The sequence below is a fragment of the Lontra canadensis genome, unplaced genomic scaffold (assembly GCF_010015895.1).
Source record: "Lontra canadensis isolate GAN:19392208 unplaced genomic scaffold, GSC_riverotter_1.0 scaffold8, whole genome shotgun sequence".
NCBI lineage: Eukaryota > Metazoa > Chordata > Mammalia > Carnivora > Mustelidae > Lontra > Lontra canadensis.
The window spans coordinates 25692778-25713456 of record NW_022631002.1 but is presented as its reverse complement, the minus strand read 5'-3'; the positions used below and the strand labels follow the sequence as shown (position 1 = coordinate 25713456).

The following is a 20679-nucleotide window of genomic DNA, read 5'->3' as shown; positions in this document are numbered from 1 at the left end:
CCACCAACGTGTGAGGGTTCTGATTTCTGCACATCTTCACTGACACTTGTTATTTTGGGGTTTTTTGTTTGCTTTTTAATGGCTGTCCTAGGGGGTATGAAGTGACATACCTCACTGTGGTTTTGATCTGAATTTCCCAAATAACTAATCACATTGAACATCCCTTCGTTTGCTTATTGGCCACGTGTGGTTTTTTTTGAGAAATGTTTATTCAAACCCTTAGTTTGAATGTTTATTCAAACTATGTTTATTCAAACCCTTAGCCCCCAAGTAAGTTTTTAATTGAGTTGTTTGTCTTTTCATAATTGAGTTGTAAGAATTCTTTATGTATTCTGGATTCAAATACTTTTTGGATATATGATTTGCAAATATTTTCTCCCATTCTGTGGGTTTCCTTCTCACTTTAAGATGCTATTTTTAGTTTCTAACTTTGGTGAGCCCCAGTTTATCTATTTTTTCTTTTGCACTGGAGCTTTTGGTGTTGTATCTAAGTAACCATTACTTAATATCATGAAGATTCAGTCCTATGTCTTCGGTTACAAGTTTTACAGATTTTATGTTAGGGTTTATGATGCATTTTGAGTTAATCTTTTGAATGTGAGGAAGGGATCCAGAAGCTGAGAGAAGAAAGGAAGTGAAGTATGTGGGTTTTTTTTTTTTTCTTTTCAAGTAGGCTCCACACTCAGTGTGGAGCCCAGCGCAGGGCTTGAACTCATGACCTTGAGATCAAGACCTGAGCTGAGATCAAGAGATCAAGAGTTGGACGCTCAACTGACTGAGCTGCCCAGGTGCGTCAGACATGAAGTATGTTCGTAGTGTTTGTTGTATTAGCCTTTGTCTTTACCATTGTGTGGTTCTCCATTTCTTCCTCTGGATTCGAGTTACCATCCGATGTTATTTCCTCATTCAAATATAGCTTTGTTTTACCTTGCCTTCTTTTTGCTGTAATTGTCAAATATATTGTTTTTATATGTCACAGGTCCACGATAGAATTATATACATATTGCTTTATAAATTGCTTTTTAAATCAGTTGAGGAGGAGAATATAAAATTTTACTTCCTTTATAATTACTTACCTAATTATCTTTACTTGTGCTATTTGTTTTCACATGGTTTTAAGTTACTTTAGCTTGAGCTACTTTCACTAGTTTTCAGCCTGAAAGTCTTCCTTTAGTACATCTTGTAAGGCAGGTCTGCTTGCAATGAATTCTCTCAGTGTGTGTTTATCTGGGAATGTCTTTATTCTTCATTTTAAAAAATGAAGTTTATTTTGTAATCATTTTTGAAAATTGTGGAGAGTGCAGAGTTCCTCCAAATCTCACACCCATTTTCCCCCATCATTAACACCTTACAGTGGAATATTTATTAAAATTGACTAACCAATATTGATGTCTTATGACTAATATTTATATATGATTAATATTTATAATTTATAGTTATATTTATAGTTTATAGCATACAAATATAAAAATATTTATAACTTATAATTAATATTATTCATATAGACTTGGTTTTTACCTGATGTCCTTTTCTGTACTAGGATCCCATCCAGGATAACACACTACATTCAGTTTCACATCTCCTTAGGTTTTTCTTGGCTGTAATAGGCTTTACTTTTTGTTGTTGATGACCTTGACAGTTTTGTGAAGTGGTCAAGTATTTGTCCAGGATTTGCTGTCTTTCTTGGGATTAGACTGAGGTTAAATGGTTTTCAGGAGGAAGACTGTAGAGGTGAAGTGCCATTTTCATATTATATCAAGGGAGCATACTCTCAACATGACTTACCATTGCTGATGTCAACCTTGATCACCTGCCTGATGTAATATTAAAAGGGTTTCTCCACTGTACAGTTACTCTTTCCTTCAATTTTCTGGCTCAACTCTTTGGAAGGATGTTACCCTGTGCAGCCCACACTTAAGAACTGGGAACTTATAAACTATTTGGAATTCTTCTGTCTGGGACATTTGTCTATTCTCCGTTTGTTTATTTTTTAATCATTTATTTATATCAGTATCAATTCATGGATATTAATTTTAGTATATGTGCTGTTGAAGTGAGCATGGATATTAATTTTATATGTTGGATAATAACCTAATATTTGTTTTATTACTGACATTGTTTTACCTTGGGCATTGGAAGCTCTTTCAGTTGGCTTCTGTGTTCCTTCGACATATCGCCATTTATGTGTGTGTGTGTGTGAACACTTTTTCTTTTCTGGCACTAGAAAATACTTGCAACTCATTTCCTATATTTTCTGCTCCAGCCCTAGAATTAGCATTCTCCAAGGAGTCCTGGTTCCTTTTATTTGAGAATAGCATTGGAAGCCAAAATCTGAGTGTGCTCGTTGTTTGCTTTCATTTATGAAAGATAGTTTTGCTGGATATAAGATTCTTGTTTGACAGATTTTTATTATTATTATTATTATTATTTTTCATTGAACCCTTAGAATATGCCATCCCACTGCTTCTGGCTTCCATTGTTTCTGATGAGAAGTCAGCTATTACTCTTATTTGGTTTCCCTTGAATGTAACGCATTGTTTTCTCACTGCTTTCAGTGTTTTCTCTTTGCCTGTCATTCAGCATTTTGGGTCTGATGTGTCTGGGTGTGGATTTCTTTCCAGTTTCCTACTCAGAGTTTTTTGAGCTTCTTGAATATGAGGTTTAATATTTTTCATCAAAACAATATTTTTCATCAGATTTTGGAAGTTTTCAACCATTATTTCCTTGAATATAATTCCTTTGTCTTTCTCCTCTCCTGTTATTTTTATTACATGAATGTTGGTACACTTAGTAGTGTTCCACACATTTCTCTGAGACTGAATTTTTCTTCTTTTTCCTTTGTGTTTTCCGTATTGCATGATCTCTATCGGTCTACCTTCAAGTTTACTAATTGTTCTGCTGACTTAAATCTCTGATCTCCTTCTGCAAAATTTTCATTTCAGTTATTGTATTGAAAATACTCCACATTTTCCATTTGTTTTTTTAAAATAATTTCTCTTTATAGATATTTTCTATTTGATGAAACATTATCATCATATGCTCCTTTAATTCTTGAAAAATGGTCACCTTGGTTCTTTGAACATATTTATAATAAATGCTTTGAACTTTGCTAAGTCTACCATCTGGACCTCCTCAGAGGTAGTTTATGTTGCTTCCTTTTTTTCCTGTGTGGGTCACACTTTCCTGTTGCTTTGTCTATCTTATAATTTTTGTTGAATACTGGACATTTTAGATAAATATAGCAATACTGGATACTAATTCCACCCACCACTTGCTTATTTAGTGATTTGGCTGGATTAATTTAGTCAAGTCTCTTTCTCCTGCTGTTGGTAGCCTCTGGTGTTGCTCCTTAGAGGGGGTGGCCTTGGTCATAGATACAGTGTCCCTGACAACCCGGAATGATTGGCGTTTCTGCTGAGTTCTCTTCGACTCTCCTTCATCTTCCTGTGAAGCTTCTAGCTGGTCTAGTTCTATTGGTATCATACCCAGCTGTTAGCCTTCATTAATTACTAGCTGTTTGCTCTGTTGCTTTCAGCAACACCCTGGGACATTAACTGCGGCACATTCTGATCTAATCAAAGTCATGCCCCTTTTCAGGGACCTTTTTGGCAGTCTTCGGGGTTTGCTCCAACCCCAGTGGTCTCTTTCTCCAGTTCTGTTAAATATCTTGCTGGTCCTCTGTTTTGCTTGTTGCTACTGATATTGTAGAATTATGATCTCTTAATGATTCTTTCTCTGGTCTGTTAAACATCTAGCTGGTCTGTTGTTTTGGTCTCTTAATGGTCTCCTTTTCTGGTTCTGTTAAACATCTAGCTGGTCTACTGTTTGGCTTGTTGCTACTAATATCATGGAGCTTCCAGCTGCCTCTTAATTGCTCACCCCAAAGATCTCCATTGTTTTCCACAAACTACTTGGGCATGAACTCCCCACACTTTGTTCCAAAAAAAGTCAGTCCTTCCAGGCAGCATTCTAGAGCTGTTTTATAGCCTCTCCCCTTGAGCAAAATTTCTGTACTGTTGCAGTGGATCTCAGGATGGGAACAGTGGTCCGCCTGTCTTGCTGTAACAGCCTATTCTACAAGTGGGGTGCTGGGTAGGGATCACAGCTCCTGGTATTAGCACATCCCTCAAAGCTGTAGAACTTATTTTTTTAAAGATTTTATTTATTTATTTGAGAGAGAGAAACCACAAGTGAGGTGGGGGGGTGAGGGAGAGAGAGAGAGAGAGAGAGAGAGAAGCAGATTCTCCACTGAGCAAGGGGCCCTATGCGGGGCTCAATCCTGGGACCCTGGGATCACGATCTGAGCTGAAGGCAGATGGCTTAGCCGGCTGAGCCATCCAGGTGTCCCTGCGGAACCTTTCTTTAATGCTTTGGTTTCTTGTTCCTTCATTATCTTTATCTTAAGTATTCTTTCATCTTTTTCCTCACAAGATGTGAGGTTCCAGGTTCGTGTTTAGATCTCCCTACAGGAATATATCTCTGCTAGACATGGCAGATATTCACTGAATCCTTCTTGACAAGTTTTTATTGCATTCTGATAAGTTAATTAAAAATAATTTTATTGGTTTTCTCCAGAGTGAATTAAAGCAGTGCTTCTCAGACTAGAAGGTGCAAACCAGACATCTGGGGATTTTGTTAATATGCAGCTTCTGATTGGATGGGCACAAGAGTCATTTTCTCCAGTTCCCAAGTGATGCCAGTACCGTAGACTGTACCTTGTGAAGCAAGGAATGAAAAGACGGTGCCAGGCCAGGAAGATTCAACAGCATAAAAATGTTAGGTCTGTTTAAGCTGAGGTGCAAAATCATGGTATTCCAATTAAAATAACAAGGTTGTTTTTTTAAGGACTTAAATTGTCTCAAAAGTTATTTTGGAAAAATAAAAATATCCCCCAAATTCTTAAGTAGATGAGTGGACTAGCCCTACCAGATACTGTAACATGATACAAAGTTACAGTATTTAAAACAAGCTCATGAACAGACTGGAAGTTCAGAGAAAAAATAGAAGTCCTATGATAAGCCCCAGTACAGATCGCGTATATGTCATGTATATGATCAAGTATCTGATAAAATTTTGATATGGGTGCATTTAGTTTATGCAACCCAGTTGCAGTGGGGCACAACTGGATTATTCAATAAATGAAAAATCTAACCAAAAAATAGACAAAATGGGTAAATGATTTATACAGTTTACAGAAAAGCCAGAAAGTCTCAAACTTATGAAAAATATTTTACCTCACTGATAAGTAATAGAGAATAAAACTGTAACGAGAGACCACTTCCCCCTCTCCTAGATTAGGAATGGTAAAAAAATTTGGTAAGACTGTTGAGAGAATGGGCAAAAACACAGGCAGCCTCAGGCATCACTGCAGAGGTGGAATTGGCTTATGGTCAGAGAAGGCACTTTAGTATTCTGTACCAAACATACCTATATGCTCGTGGCAGGGCCTAGGCACCACTGGCATTTTGGGTCAGCTAATTCTGTGTTGTGGGGAACTGTCCTGTGCCCTCTAGGAAGTTTAGTGGCAGCCATGGCCTCTACCTACTAGGTGTCAGTGGCACCCCCCTAGTTGTGACAGCCGAGAATGTCTCCAGACATTGCCATGTCTCCTGGGAGCAAAACTGCCTCCTCCCTCACCCCGCAGTTGAGAACCAGTGTCTTCAAGCAGGCAATTTCACTTGCAGTAGTTCATCCTCCTGATGTACTTGCACATTTACAGTGTGACCTCCACCCAGAAGATTAGTAATCACAGCATTGTTTATTGTACTAGCAGGGGATTGAGGAGCTGAGTGACTGTTGTGAGGACGTGTTAAATCAGGGTACATCTACACAATGGAAAATGATGCAGCTGTTAAAAAGAATGGGTTTTTTAATGTGTGGATACAGCTCTGCTGGTATTTATGGAGTGAAAAAAAAAGTTGGAGGGGGTAAAACTGAAAGCATTGGCTACGCTTTGGACAAAAAAGGTAAAATAAATAGGTTTATATGAGTGTAGATTTCTAGAAGAATATGCAAAACCTACAAATAGTGCATGCCTCTGGGAAGAACTGTGCGGCCAGAGACAGGTTGGGATGGAAGATTGTCACTGTATACTTTTATACCATTTAAATTGCATGTATTGCCTATTCAAAACAATTGTTAAAATAAAAAAATAAGGGGTGCCTGGGTGGCTGAGTCAGTTAAGCATCCCACTCTTGGTTTTAGCTCAGGTTGTGATCTCAGGGTCTCGAGAGCGTGCCCAGTGACAGGCTCTGTGCTCAGTGGGGAATCTGCTAAAGAGTCTTTCTTTCTCCCTCTGCCCCTACTGTTCCAGTACTCTCTCTCTCTCCCAAAAATAAATTTTTAAACCAAAAAGAAAGGGAGAAGGACATTACTAGTTCAAAAAAATCTACTCAAAGGAAAAGACTAGTTAATTTACTGTATGATAATTTTAAAAATAAAACTTAAGGGACGTCTGGGTGGCTCAGTCATTAAGTGTCTGCCTTCAGCTCAGGTCATGATCCCAGGGTCCGGGAATTGAGCTCCGCGTGGGGCTCTCTTCTCAGTGGGAAGCCTGCTTCTCCCTCTTCCACTCCTTCTGTTTATGTTCCCTCTCTTGCTGTATCTCTCTGTCAAATAAATAAATAAAATCTTTAAAAAAAAGAAACTAAAAGGGTATCTGGGTGGCTCAGTGAGTTAAGGCTTCTGCCTTCGGCTCAGTTCATGATCCGAGGGTCCTGGGATTGAGCCTGGCATCGGGCTCTCTGCTCAGCAGGGAGCCTGCTTCCCCCTCTCTATCTGCCTACCTCTCTGCCTACTTGTGATCTCTGTCAAATAAATAAATAATATCTTTAAAAAAAAAACTAAAAAAGAGATTCCTCAAAAAATTGACTATTGACCCGGCAATTCTACTTCTAGGTACATACCTAAGAGAACTGAAAGCATGAACTGGAAGAGATATTTATACATCCATGTTCCCAGCAGCACTATTCATGATAGCCAAGGGGTAGAACCCAAGTGTTCACTGGCAGTTGAATGGAGAAGCAAAATGTAGCATATACGTACAACGGGGATATAATTCAGCCTAAATAGGAAGGAAATTCTGCATATCCTACAACACAGATAAACACTGATGACATTATATTGAGTGAAATAAGCCAGTCACAAAAGCACAAGTATTGTCTGATTCCACTTATATGAGATTCTTGAAGAATGAAATTGATAAGAGACAGAAAGTAGATGAGTGGTTGCCAGGGCTTAGGGGAAGGGGTCCTGGGGAGTCCGTGTTTCATGAGTACAGGGGTTTAGTTTTGCAAAATGAAGAAAATTGTGGAGATGGATGGTGGTAAAGCTCATACAATACTATGAATGTACTGAATGCCACAGAACTACACACTTAAAAGTGGTCAAAATGGGAAATTCTATGTTACATATATTTTATAAAAAGTGAGTTGAGATTGATCAAATCAAAGTGTGCTTAAGTACATAGTTTTCCCCCCAGAAACCATCAAACCTAAGAAATCACAACAGGGAAAACAAATTCCTCAATAAAGGAAAGATGGAAGGGAAAAATTCTCTTTTAGACTGTACTTTGTGTTTCTGAACTGAATGAAATCATCATTTGTAAAAAAAAAAAAAAATCATCATCAGAATCTTACGATTCTCTCCACTTACTTGAAAATTTCAACATGATTTTGAGAACTCCACTGAAAGTGGGGAGAGATGTCAGGGTCAGTAAGTCCAGTAAGCCAGAACCGCCAGGATCCCTGGTTTAATCGGTCCTTCCCAACTCAGGACCGGGCCAAGGCTGAGGCTTTGAACAAAAAGCTCCGCAAACAGCTGGCTGAGTTCCGCTCGCCCCAGGTGATGGTGTATGTGCAGGAGAAGATCTTCAATGGGGAACTGGAGAAGACCATCAAGATGTGGGAAAGGAAAGTGGAGATTGCTGAGGTAAGTCCCAGAGAACCTCCAAGGCAGGCAGTCTTTCATGTCCTTCACATTCTTGTCTAGGGTTTTGCTTTTAAGCTAAGAATACCAATGTTTGGACATACAATGACTATGAGAAATCTCAGCAGTCCCTTCAAGTCTTATAGGAAAATGAAGGATGCCCTTTCTTTTTTTTCTTTTCTTTTTTTTTTTAAGTTGCCTTTTCCGTGTTAGGGACAGGGTCTTTTCAAGTGATCAGGAGGAGACTCGGTAGTAATCGTGTTTTTAGTTGCTTGTTTTCTTAATGAATTCTGGAAGTTTCTGTATCACTTCCCCCACCATTGGTGATTTAGTCATTGCTACTTTATACATGGAGAAGCCAGTTTTTTAAAAAATGAGATAATAATGGATTTTTAATATCAGAACCTGATTCCATGCATTTACATAGTTGCCATGGGTCTTTCATCCTTAGTAACCCCACAGCCTTTCTGTATGGTACAGCGTGCTCAGAGCACCCTAGCCCCTTGTGAGCGTGGAAGAGAAAAATGAGAAAGGTGCAAAGGGTCAGACAAAAGGAAGGGAAGGCACCAGGTCTGGCCACAGGCCAGATTGCATACAGAGGACACTGGAGACATCAGCAGAGTAGCTCAGAAACCCAGGCAGGTCACTTTGGAAGCATGGCTTTTTCTTGTCTAGACCCAGGCTCCTTTTCTCCCAGGACTTTCTCTTGCCCTTCCCATGGCCACTTGGTGGCAGGGAGTGAATTAGGATCCAAACTTGGGCCCATCAGATTTGGAGCCAAGAAGCAGCCCCACAGGAACCTGCAGCCTCTCCCTTCACCAACAGAAACAAACTCTTGGAAGAGTCTTGCAGCCTCGAATTGCCCACACACACCCCCTGCAGCCTTGCAGGGCTAGATGCGGGTTGTGTTCTGGAAAAATCACAATTGCTTTTCCCCAAATGACCTTCTCCCCACCCCACCCCCTTTTTCCTTTTTGCAGATGTCCTTAAAAGGCTACCGCAAGGTGTGGAATAAAATGAAAACCACCAATGAGCAGTTGCAGGCAATTTGCCCCCCTGAGAAATAGCCTGAGGGAGGCCACGGCTGCAGACCAGCGGGATTCATTAAAATCATCAGTTCCTTTCCAGTCAAGGGGTCCTCTCACTGTTCCCTGTGCTGTGTGGTGTCCCCGACTCTGGAGCCGTTAACACTGAAAGAACCACAGGGCACTCTAATGGTTTTACACTTGTTAGCCCACATTTAGTTCACAAGCACAAAGGAAAGTGACCATCTCGCATGCGGGAGCGGGGCAGAGGAGCCAGCCAGCCCAGAATGCGCCGTGGGCCTGTCCGTGGCAGCCTGGGTGTGCCAACTCAAAAAGACAGACACCAAAACGGCGTGGTGGCTGCCGGGCGCTCAGCATCCCGAGCTTACTCTTCAGTTGGGAGGGTTAGCTCCTAGACTAGATACCGTTGCAAAAGAAAACCAGCACAGAGAAAAACAAGATAATTTCTTGGGGCTGATGTAACCTGTTCTGACCTGAAGTAGACCCACCACTGTCCCCAGCCTCCCCGTAATAGTCATAGTACATGGGTTGTGCTGCCATAACAGAAGACTTGCCTAATTCCCCAAACCCTTTCTCCCCCATGTCTAGACTCTTTCTAGAGCTGTTTGTTGGCAATGCTGGAAATGTTGGCAATGTTGGCAATGTTGGCAATGTTGGCAATGTGTGGGAGGTGACCTTTATATGTCCTTGCATGTATGTTTGGGACCATTCACCCTGGCCCAGCCCGGAATGTTTTTTCGGCGTCATGATGACATGTGATGAGTAGCTGGAGAAAGGAAACGATTCCTCCCAGTGGTGGAAGGAAGAGAGGGGACGGCTGGTTTTCTTAGTCTTGGACATAATCCAGTCGCTATAGTCTTCCACCTTGATGTACAGAAATAGGCCGGGGCATTTCTCACCACCATGGGACAAGATTCCTGTCAGCACCCACATGTTCAGTTTCTGGAGCTGGCACATCATTGGGTTTCCTGGGTCCCCCTGTGACAAAAGACAGAAGGCTTCAGGTCTTAGAAAAACTTATTTTAAAAAAATATATATATATCCTTCTGCAATTTACTGTTTGTTCTAGAAATGCTTTACGCTAGTTCTCACTGAAGATGGGGTAAATTATAGGCTACCAATTCCAAACTAGGCGGCCACTACCACAAATTCCAACACGATGACTTTTTCTTTTATTATGCAAGTTATTTGTAGGCTTCTGCAGTTTGGCTCTAGCTTTCTGGTTCGCATTTCATTTTCATGGCCCTTTGACTAAATCCTCTCTGTCTTTTAGTTTCTCATTCCTCAAATGTTGACCCCCCTGCCTTGCTTTCTGGCTAGAATGCTTACATTTCTCCTTCTCCTCTCTGCTTTGTTTCCGTCCTTCATTTAAGCTGCTCCCTCCATCCCACACTCCTGCCGAGGTCAGAGTCACACACCCCCAGGATCACTGGCCAGGGAGGTTCACGGCCTGTCCACCCAGGGCAGCTGTCTGTCTGTCCGCGCCCCTGCTCTTCAGCCCTGCCCATGCTCCCACAGGAAGTGCTCCGCCACACAGACCTTATCTCCCTTCAAGGGAGCGTGTGGGCGCTCGGCACGCTTCCCTACATACGTGTCCCCAGTGAGTCACCTGCTGGTCTCTGAGTTAAAGTGTTTGTACCACAGGCAGAACTCCTAACGCCATGCCTGGTGTACAGACTGCGCTCAAAAAAGAATCAGCTGCCATTATCCTGGTGTCTAGAAAAGGCCATCACTTTTCTGTGAAAAGCTGAGAAATATGGGAATAGCAACAAGACAACTTCTAGGTATCCCCTTCAGGGAATACCTGACCCCCATTCCTGCTCTGTGGTCCATCTTGGCCCAAGAGGGGTTGTCATTCAAAGGCTAGCCAGCCCCTTTGATCTGCGTGGCTGCCTCTGTAGGAGGACAGGGCAAGCACGCGTTGTTCTTGCTGTCCCGTGCTGCCAGGGAGCAGAGGACAGAGGTTTCATCCCGAGTTCTGGCTGGCAGTGGTAGTACTGTTGAGTCGGCTCCTGTCTGCACCTGCTCATGTCTACCCGGGGCACAGAGGCTCTCGGGCCAAGCATAGCGTGGTCTCCCCTCCTGTCACCAGTCCCACCCCCAGTTTACTTAAACTGTGGTTTCATACAACACAATTTAGGACAAATGGTTTGATGAATGAGTGTGGGGTAGATCTTCCCGGCCGTGGCATGGTTTTGCAAGTTGCTGTGTCTTGTGAGGGTAGAATACACCGCTTTTTCTCTTCCTCATAATCTGTGGAACCAGACTTCTGAAGCCCAAGCAGCTGAGAGAAGTAGGACAGGGGATCCTCTGGAGCAGTCCCACCGCATCTCCCAGGGGAGCCGCCCCAGCTTAGAGGGGCTCTTTCCTTGCGTGATCCTCAACCTTGACAGTGAACAAAAGCCCTAACGGTGGGGAAATGGGGGGCAGCGAATTCTGAGTGATTCCACTTTGGGTTGGGTTTCTGGGCACCCATTAGGCAGATACTGGATTTAGGTGGTTTATTGGACCGTCATCTACATATTTGAATGACTTTGAGGATCTCTGGACGCTAGAACATGTTTCTGAGAGGAAAGGATCCTAGGTAGACAAGTCACTGTTTGAGCCAATTTGCAAGCACAGTTCAAAAACAAAGGACTGACTGCAGGTGTGCACCAGTTAAAAACCAATAGGTAAAAACCAATTTGAACTTTGCAGATAGATTTAAAGAGGTAATCATTTAGAGTATGCGCAGCTTACCATATTCCATTGAATCTAAGATGCTCTTGAAAAATTAGCATCTTTGGAATGAAATGTGTCTCTTAATTGGTTAATGTCAGAGTTCAACTGGCAGCATTTTCTCACTTGATATTCCATAGAAAAAATGGTGTATTCTACAACTTAGAATCTTAGATTTGATGAAATAAGGTGCTGGATTGATGGAATGGCTAATAGCAGGATTTTGATAAATAGCTATATTTTCTACTGTATTGTAACACATTATCTACCTTAAAAAGTTGTTAGCCTTCCACCTGGTAGAGAGTCCAATACAAAGTAGGCACTCGGGGCACCACAGTGGCTCAGTGGGTTAAGTGTTAAGATCCCAGACAGAGTCTTGGGATCCATCCCTGAGTCAGGCTCCTTGCTCAGTGGGGGGTCTGCTTCTCCTTCTGCCCCTCCCCCACCCCTGGCTTGTATTCTCTTTCTCTTGCTCACTCTCTCTTCCTCAAATAAATAAGTAAATAAAATCTTTAAAAAAAGTAGGCCCTCAATAAATGTTGAACCAACTTTGGAAGGTCAAACTTACTGCCCAGTGAAAGGCAGTCCTTCAAACATTTGCAATAAAATTACTTTTAGAAAGAATTGTCTGGATATAGGTATTTTCCCCTCTTTCTCTAAAATACTTTCCCTAGATCATCTGGAAAAAAAATTTCCCCACCAGGGAATCCTGAGTGGATGAACAGCACTTACAGAGGAGAAAAAGTACCTGGAAATCTGGTGGACTTATGTTTTCGTCCTTACCCTAACGTTTATTAACTGTGTGACCTCTGTAAACTGCACCTTCTCTGGGTGTGGACATGAGGGAGCCTGGGCCAAGGGCTTGTGAATTTTGGCCATTTTGCTGAGGCAGTAGAAGCACATCTATACAGCCTGCATGAAGATGGAGGGCAGGGCTTCTTACAGAAAAAAACTTCGATAACTGATGAGCCCCTAGCATCAGAGTCTAGGCTCCATATAAGCTGCAGACAAGGACCCCACCCTGTGGACACGCTCCAAGTATATCTGCGTGCATGGTTTGAGCTCACACTTCCAAACTTCCAGCCAGTGAGAAAACGTCTATGACTTAGACATGCTTAATCATGTTACACTGAAAATGGTGCCTGTTTAGGCCATTCAGTAGATTTTTATGGAGCATTTGCTGTCTGCCAACCACTGGGAGACAGCTAGGAATCCCAGGTGCCAGTCCCTGCCAGTTCCCATGGAGTCCACCATGCAACGAGGGAGAGTCCCAAGGCTCCCTTGAAATGACCACTGCTTAATCTCAGACTTTAGCTTTTGCTCCATCATGTTCTTACCAAGCAGACAGCATCGGTTTCCTGCTCTACATGATTGCCACATCCTGTTTTCTTGATTCTGTGTAAAGGACACAGGTCGATGTCTTTCACGGAGATTTTCCTCAGGATACTCATCGTCATGTGATTTCCTGTCTGGACCATGCAACAGAGAGCCAGGAATTATTAACAAGAAGACATTGCCTATGTCAATTCAACTACAACTCACATACCCAGATGGGAATGAGTAGAAAATGTTCTGATAAACCCCTTTTCCTTATAGAAATCAGAACATGTGTCTGAGTTTTTCTGAAAACTACCTTTGCTTTGAACTTGAATCTGAAAATGAACATATTCCACCCTTCTTCCACATCTACAGAGAATACATTTCCTTGTTCATGTCCAAGGAAACAAAGATGGCTTACCCAAGAGGATAATCAGTTCAGGCAGTAAGATTCCCTGACCCCTCCCTAACTTGGCACTCACTTCAGGTCGTTCCCTGCCTATGTACTTCTAATTTTGGTGTAGGACTAGAAGAAAAAGGACCAAATGCAAGAACGGTCACAGATAAGGCAAGCATTGCAAATCTTGACTGATTACATGAGGGTTCCAGCCCAACTCCAGAATCTTGAGCAGCCTGAATTATTCAGATAAGCCCCAGAATGGTTCATCCAAGTCACCCCCACCACTAGCACACACACAGCCTCCTCTAGGAGAAGGAAGGCATTAACTGCGGACGTGGGATTCCATCCTGCCACCCAGCAATTCCGCAAGACTGAGGACACATGCAGCTTTCTGCCGAGGAAGCAGATGGGCTGGACCAGGCTGCTGAACTCTATTGCCGTGTCTGTCTTCAGGAGGGCTATGTTATTCGTCATGGTTTCATTATCAAAATCCTCATGGATGATGATGGTGTTGACTGGATACTCTTCATGAGAAATCACTTTGGCATCCATCTTAGCTATACCAACTATAACGATGACGTCCTTCCTAGAGAGAGAGCAAGGGAAACTTGAGAAGCCAAGGCATGATGAAAGAGTCACCCTTCCCTGTTTTCATATTTACTGGGTTTTTTGTTTTTGTTTTCATTTTTGTTTTGCTTGGAATACTCATTCAACTCATTTTTCCTGGGCTAATTTTTACTGACCCCTTTGGATCCAGTCCCTAGGAAATCTTTTCTGAATCCCTAGGCTTGTGTCCTCCTTTGTGAGCCCATAGCATCTTGGGAATCCTCCATCTGAACATCATTTGTCCTACCACTCCAAAATAATCGTTAAGTTGTGGCTGATTATCTTTTTTTCATGCTTTTTCAATGGTTTTATTTTTTGTTTTTCTACATGGTCATTGTTAGGGCCAAGATGTAATCTTGACTCGATTTTAGCACTTAACATTTTAACATAAATATCTTATCTTTTCATATTATATACTCTGTAAATACTGTTCAGAGAAATTCCAATTTTAATAATGATGGAATTCATTCTGGGTGTTTTCCCTTTCTCCTCTTGGGAATCACCCAAGGAACTATAGCAGAGTCTAAGAGGACAGTCCAGAAAGAAACTGAGGATATAGTCATCTTCCATGAAATTATAACTCTAAAATGAACACCAAGACAAAAACTCAAACTTCCCAAATTTGTCAGAAGAGACATACAAAACAAAACAAAGGCAATAGTGGGAAAAGAAAAGAAGCAACAAAAGCAGAAAACATAACCTAAAATAAAGCAAGAAGCAGGAGTTTCATTCTGACCGTCAATTCAGAGCAGAAGAGCACGAAGTAAAACAAAGAGAGGCTCTTAATGATGAGAATGAATTCAGTCTACAGTCTACAGTGAAGATAACATAGTCATAAACATCTGCAGCCCATGACATAACGTTCACAAAGGGAACACTCAGGAAACAGAAAAAGCCTGAAGCTTGTTTGTGATAGATTTTCATTTACCTTTGGCAGCCTAGGACGATCAAGGAGATTACCTCCCCCAGTTTTATATATTAAATTGTACACCAAAGACAGAATGAAATTTGAATTTTAACTGCGGGAAATGTTCACATGGATCACATATAGTAGACCACAAGGACAACTCCAACAAATTCCTAAATAGATCAGTTCACCATGAAGTATAACTCAAAATTCAATAATGTCAGAAAACAAAAGAGACAAAACACCCCACTAACTGGGTATTTAAAAACTCTGTCTTTAATAAAACTCTAAGGCAAAGAGAAAATCAAAACTGAAACAGACCAGATAGAAAATAGCAATAATGAAAACACAACACGGAAAGCAGAACCTTTCTGGAAGGCTAGTTGGCAATGGCTACTACTCTTTGGCTGAGTCTTTCCACTCCTGGGTTATTTATGCTACAGGACATTGCATGTGTGTGGAATAACATATGTACAAGTATATCTACTGCAGCATTTTTGTACCAGTAAAAGATCGGAGGCAACCCCAATTTCCATTCATAGAGGACTGTGCAATTATAGTAGATCCATCTTGGGATATTGCGCAGCTGATAAATGTGGGCGCTCTCTATGTAATGGTAAGATAAGTTGGCTCCACATTCCTGGTAGAATGAAAAGGACTACGAGTGTAACACTGTTTTGGTGTGCTACCAACTGTATGGAGGTTGTTACAGACTGGACTGTGTCCTGCCAAATTTGTAGGTGAAGTCCTAGCCCCAAAGGTGACTGTATTTGGACAGAGGGCCTTTAAGGAGGTAATTAAGATCAAATGGGCTCCTAAGTATGGGGCCCTAATCTGATAGGACTGGTGTCCTTGTAAGAGGGAACAGAGACACCAGGAGTACTCGCATTGAGGAAAGGCCATGTGAGGACACAGCGAGAAGGCAGTGGTCTGCAAGCCTAAGAGAATCTTCAAGAGGAACCAGTTCTGCTGATCTTGGACTTGAACTTGGACTTCGGCCTCCAAAATGGTGAGAGATAAATTTCTCTTGTCTAAGCCACTCTGTCTGTGGCATTTTCTTATGGCAGTTCTAGCAGATTAATACAGGGGTAAGGAAAATTCTTTCTCTGTCAATGGATGTAAGAATCAATACAGATAGACCTATAGATATATAGATAACCATAAATACATTAATTAAGGAAGAATATTCAAGAAACTGATGACAGGCTATGGCTTAAGGGAAGGAGTTAGTCTCTGAAGGCCAGGGGAAAGGAGGAGCTGCTTTTCCTTGTATACCCTTTGGTTCCTCCTGAACATTATACTATGTATACGTATTTTCATTTGAATGCATGTATTTTAAAAAAATGCATGTGTTTTCAAATAATATAAATCATAGGTGTGAAAAATTCAGCAGCTGTACAATATTCCATTAAGAGTTTACACTATTACTTGTTTAGCCAATTATAGTAATTATAATCTCTCTCCCCATACTTTGTATGTGTATATACATTTATATACACCTATAAGGCATATAAATAGTATAAAGAGAGATAGATATGTAATTATATATTATTTATATACTGTTTGTTATATGCTATACCTATGAAAGAGTAACTATAATTTATTTATCCATGATAATTGGACATTACATTTCCAGTGTTTTATGTGTAACAAACCATCCTATGAACTTTGTGTATAAAACTTTTCCAGTGGCTGAAGTTATTTCCTTAATGTTGATTCCCAAAAGTGAAATCATGGGGTCAAAAAGTAAGATGTTTTACAAGAAAATTATTCCTTTAATACTGTTTGAGGTTTCTTTTTCCTGGTTTACAAGAATGCATATTTACTGTACAGAATTTGAGGAATAGAGAAGTTCAAAGATGAAAATGGAAATCATGTGCATTCTCAACATTTAGGAGATAAGTGCTCCTAAAACGTTCACTCATTTCCTTCAAGTCTTTTCTCTGTGTACATATATTTGAGGCAGACACGTTGTTAAGGCTTGAGGTTAAGTTTTTTAGGTGCGGGCTCCTATCAATTCATTTAACAAGACTAGAGTCAGGACCTCTAGTATCAGGAGTCAGTGCCTGGGATGGTGGTAACATGGGGATGGATATCCTTCCTTTGGAGGCTGGAAGGATTTCATTTCACCTTGCAGTCCCCATGGCAGCCAACACATTGGACAGCATGACTTTGACAGCTGGTGATTTTAGGAACCCAAGAGTCCTGGCGAGCAAGTGCCAAGCCAGTAAGAAGCCCTGTTGTCCTGTTACCAGGAATCCAGGCCTCCCTAAGCTGAACAGAAAAAGGTCCCTCCACCCCCACCCCCAGGGGGCTGTGTAAGTCCCAAAGGCAGGGGTACTGGCCTGTTCTGCAAGACGGATGCGATGCTGATGATCCAGAACTCACTAAGGATGCTGCCAAAAGTCAGGTGGGCGTACTGGGAGTCCTGCAGCGACACCACCCACGGGAATTCCTTGTCGTTGACCAAACCCTCCTCGGAAGTTTCTATAACGCTGGCTTTCTGGATGCCACAGCCTGCGGGGAAGGTGTGTGGGGACCTCACCATTAGGGCAAGGAGTCAGTGGCCTGTGGCCACCATCACTGCACCTGACCTCAGGACCCCCTCTCCTGCTGGTTCCCCACTCCTGGCCCTCCATCTTGGTCACCACTAACTCTGCCACTGCCCCCTCGTTTCTTTTCCTAGTGGGTCTTCTTCTCCATAAAAGATGCTTGATAGCATCTTTGAGTCTAGAAATAACCTTAGGCTACCGATGATCTCTCTCATCCATTGGGCACTTAGCAGCACACTCGAGACAGTATCTGAAAGCTTTTACATACATCAGTGGTTCTCAACATGGTCTGGGACCTCTGGGACTCAAGACCCTTTCCAGGGTCTTTAAGATTTAAATGTTTCCATAAGAACACTAAGACAGTATTTGTTTTTCTCACCCTCATTTTCTCACTAGTGTACAGGGGAATTTTCCAGAGGCTACATGATGTCATCACTCTGATGGCTAATAGCATATGTGAACCTGTGTGTTCTTCTGTTTTACAATTTTCCCAGTTTTTAATTTCTAATATGGTAAAGATGGGAATATACAGCATCATAACCAAAATTTGTGGGGGAGGTCCTCAGTAATTTTTAAGAATATAAAGGGGTCCCAAGACCAAAATGTTTGAACACTGCTGATATATACTACTTCATATAATTCCTCCAACAGAATGAAGGTGGACTCTCTCATTCTCCATTTGTGGGGGAGAGCATCAGGTTCTAGAGCTGGTAAGCACTGTCCAAGTTACACAGCTGGTAGGCTACAGGGCCAGAATTCATACTCCATACACCTTCAACCCCTCACCCTCCCTGTTCCAGCCAACATTTCATATCCTCAGGTTTGTCCTTGCTGTTCCCTACCTCAGCAGTTGGCATGCGTGGCTCCCCCATGTCTGTTTTGCTTGCCCGTGTATCCCTAGAGAGATACACCTGGCCCACAGTAAGTGCTCAGTAAATCATCTGGTGAATGAATAAGAGCATTTTGCCGTATCAAGCACTTCCTGAAGTCTTGTCATCAAGGGGCTAAAGGGTCCCACCAGATGGAGACTGTACCTGGCCCATTCAGGCAAGCTTGGCCTTTGCCTTCTCAAGCCCTCAAATGAGTTGCCTCCCACTGGGCAGTCTCTTGGGGAGTCTGGATTCTGTTTCAAATGAGAGTTAAATGTTGCCTAAAGTTTTAAATAATATTCTCCTCCTGCCAGCCCTGGTTTCACCCAAGATGTTGTATTGCTCTCTATTAAAAAAGAAGTCCATATACATAGAATCATGGAGAGTGTAACTGTGACAGAGCAGGAAGGACGCTTGAAGCACAAAGTTCCAGACTGGGTGAGCCAAGACTCCTACTTTTCAGGCACCATTATGGGATGGCGTACACGTGGGGTGTTTTGCTCTTGTGGACTGCTGACTCCCTCCCCGCCCTGTGTCCTAACTCCCATGCCACTCTTCCTGTCCCAAGCGTCCCCAATCCCAGCCTCCTTACTGGACCTAGAGGTGTCTGTCTCATCCTCGGTAAGCGAGTGGAGTGCAGGAGTTCTCAGCTCAGCTGCATGTTGCAGTCCTGCGCTGCCCAGCACATCCCAGGCCCCTGGGGATGGGTTGGCTCACTGGTATTTCATACAGCCTCCCCAGGTAGTTTCTAATGCCTATTCAGGGTTGAGAGCCATGAGTGTTTTGGGAGGGCCCCGGAGGCAATGTCCCAGGTACAGTTGGCCCCTAAGCCGTGAGACCTGGGACAAGCCACTTCATTTCTCTGGGCCTCAGTTTCCTCTTTTGAAATGTGTGGTGACACACCTCTTGGAGTTGTAAAGATCACACGAGGAGACGATATGGGAAGGTGCTTTGCAAATTCTATCCTCATGACTGATAATGCTAAACCCAAGGCATCCAAAAAAAGGATGTTTCCCCCTTTTTTTTTTTTTAATGTAAACCACTACTCTGGTTGCTATTTATGAATCCCAGACCACAAGTACTCAGTACTTGTTTCTAAATTGGTGGCCCTGGGTGACAGGTGTGACATGGTGGGCACCACTAGCCAGCTATGGGTCAGATCATTGGTGGCTATGTTTTTAGCCAGTTATTCAATTCATGGGACACTGGTAGTCTCTAGTGAACAAGGTTATGACTCTCACCCAGCCCAACAAGAATGTACGGATGGGTGATGACTATTGCTCTCTGAAAGCTCTAGTTGGCTAGTTTATTTCACATTATAAAACCCTTGGATACAATGAGGAAATCTGACCCAGAAATGAAATGTTTGCCCTGGGTCACTTGCTAAGGCTTTTTAAGAGGGAGGAGAGGCCCTTTCTGTTTCATGGGCATCCCTTGGTCTTTTGGGGGCTGCAAGGAAGTGGAGTAAGCTAGGAAGGTAAGGGGTTCACCCTTGATGTTGGGGTGTGTGTGGGGTAGGGTGGAGGAGAGTGGATGCTCTGTCATGTCTCCCATAGAACTCTGGGAAGTTAGGACAGAGCCAGCTGGTGGCAGCCAGAGCCACAGAGCTTGCTTGAGTCAGGTGCCCCCTCTCTCCACCTGCTTCTTTCTAGCTGGAATCTTAGTCCTGGACAACCAGGAGGTCAAAGGAGAGACTGAGGCCCCAGCAGGCTCCCAGGTACATCCTTGCTCCTGGGTCCAGCCCTACAATTGAGGGTCTGTTCGGCAATACACTCTTTTGGATTACAGAGAAAAGGTTTCATTGGGAACAACAATACTGAAGTAGAAACACAGGGAGGATGTGGTTCCCAAGGGTACCAGCTGCCCATAGGCCCCCCACCCAGGCAGGGGGAAGGACATCCCTACCTCGTGGTGCCTGGGGGATGAGCCCCAGAAAGAGTAGGGTGGGCTTTCTGAACAGGCCTTTCGGTAGCCTGAGGCTTACTTTCCTAATGGCAGTCTCGCCGGAGGATCAGCTCTGACATCAGACTGCGGAAGCCAGTTGCCTATATCCACACCCCAGTTCCCCTTCTTTGCCTGATTCCCACCACCCACGCCTGATATCCAAGCAGAGCCCTGTGAGTCAGCTTCCCCCTGGGTCCCTCTCTGGACATCCCGGGGCTTTCCCTGGCCCATTCCCCCTGCCGTGTGACACGAGCAGCTCAAGTCCCCACAGTGAGGAGTGTACTCACTGTGAGGAGCGTACTCACTGGCAGAAGACTGCGAGGCGTACAGCAGAACTAGGAGCATCCCTCGCATCTCTGCCATCCCCAAAGCGAACTGCAGCGGACACCATGGG

At 42.8% G+C, this 20679-nt stretch overlaps 2 protein-coding genes across 3 annotated transcripts in view; one reads left to right on the top strand and one right to left on the bottom strand.

The window, feature by feature from the left end:
- Positions 1-9053, top strand: part of CCDC113 (coiled-coil domain containing 113) — a 25837-nt gene extending 16784 nt beyond the window's left edge. For both annotated transcript variants that reach the window (XM_032854339.1, XM_032854338.1), the window contains 2 exons: positions 7774-7929; positions 8907-9053. In XM_032854339.1, the coding sequence (XP_032710230.1) occupies positions 7774-7929; positions 8907-8993 (243 nt within the window). In that variant the 3' untranslated portion in view covers positions 8994-9053. The remainder of the gene's footprint in view (positions 1-7773; positions 7930-8906) is intronic.
- PRSS54 (serine protease 54) lies at positions 9051-20679 on the bottom strand. Its single transcript, XM_032854340.1, is given in 6 exon segments — positions 9051-9950; positions 13028-13159; positions 13735-13993; positions 17266-17437; positions 20591-20639; positions 20641-20679. Coding segments are annotated over 6 exon segments (1230 nt in total). The 5' UTR covers positions 20677-20679; the 3' UTR covers positions 9051-9368.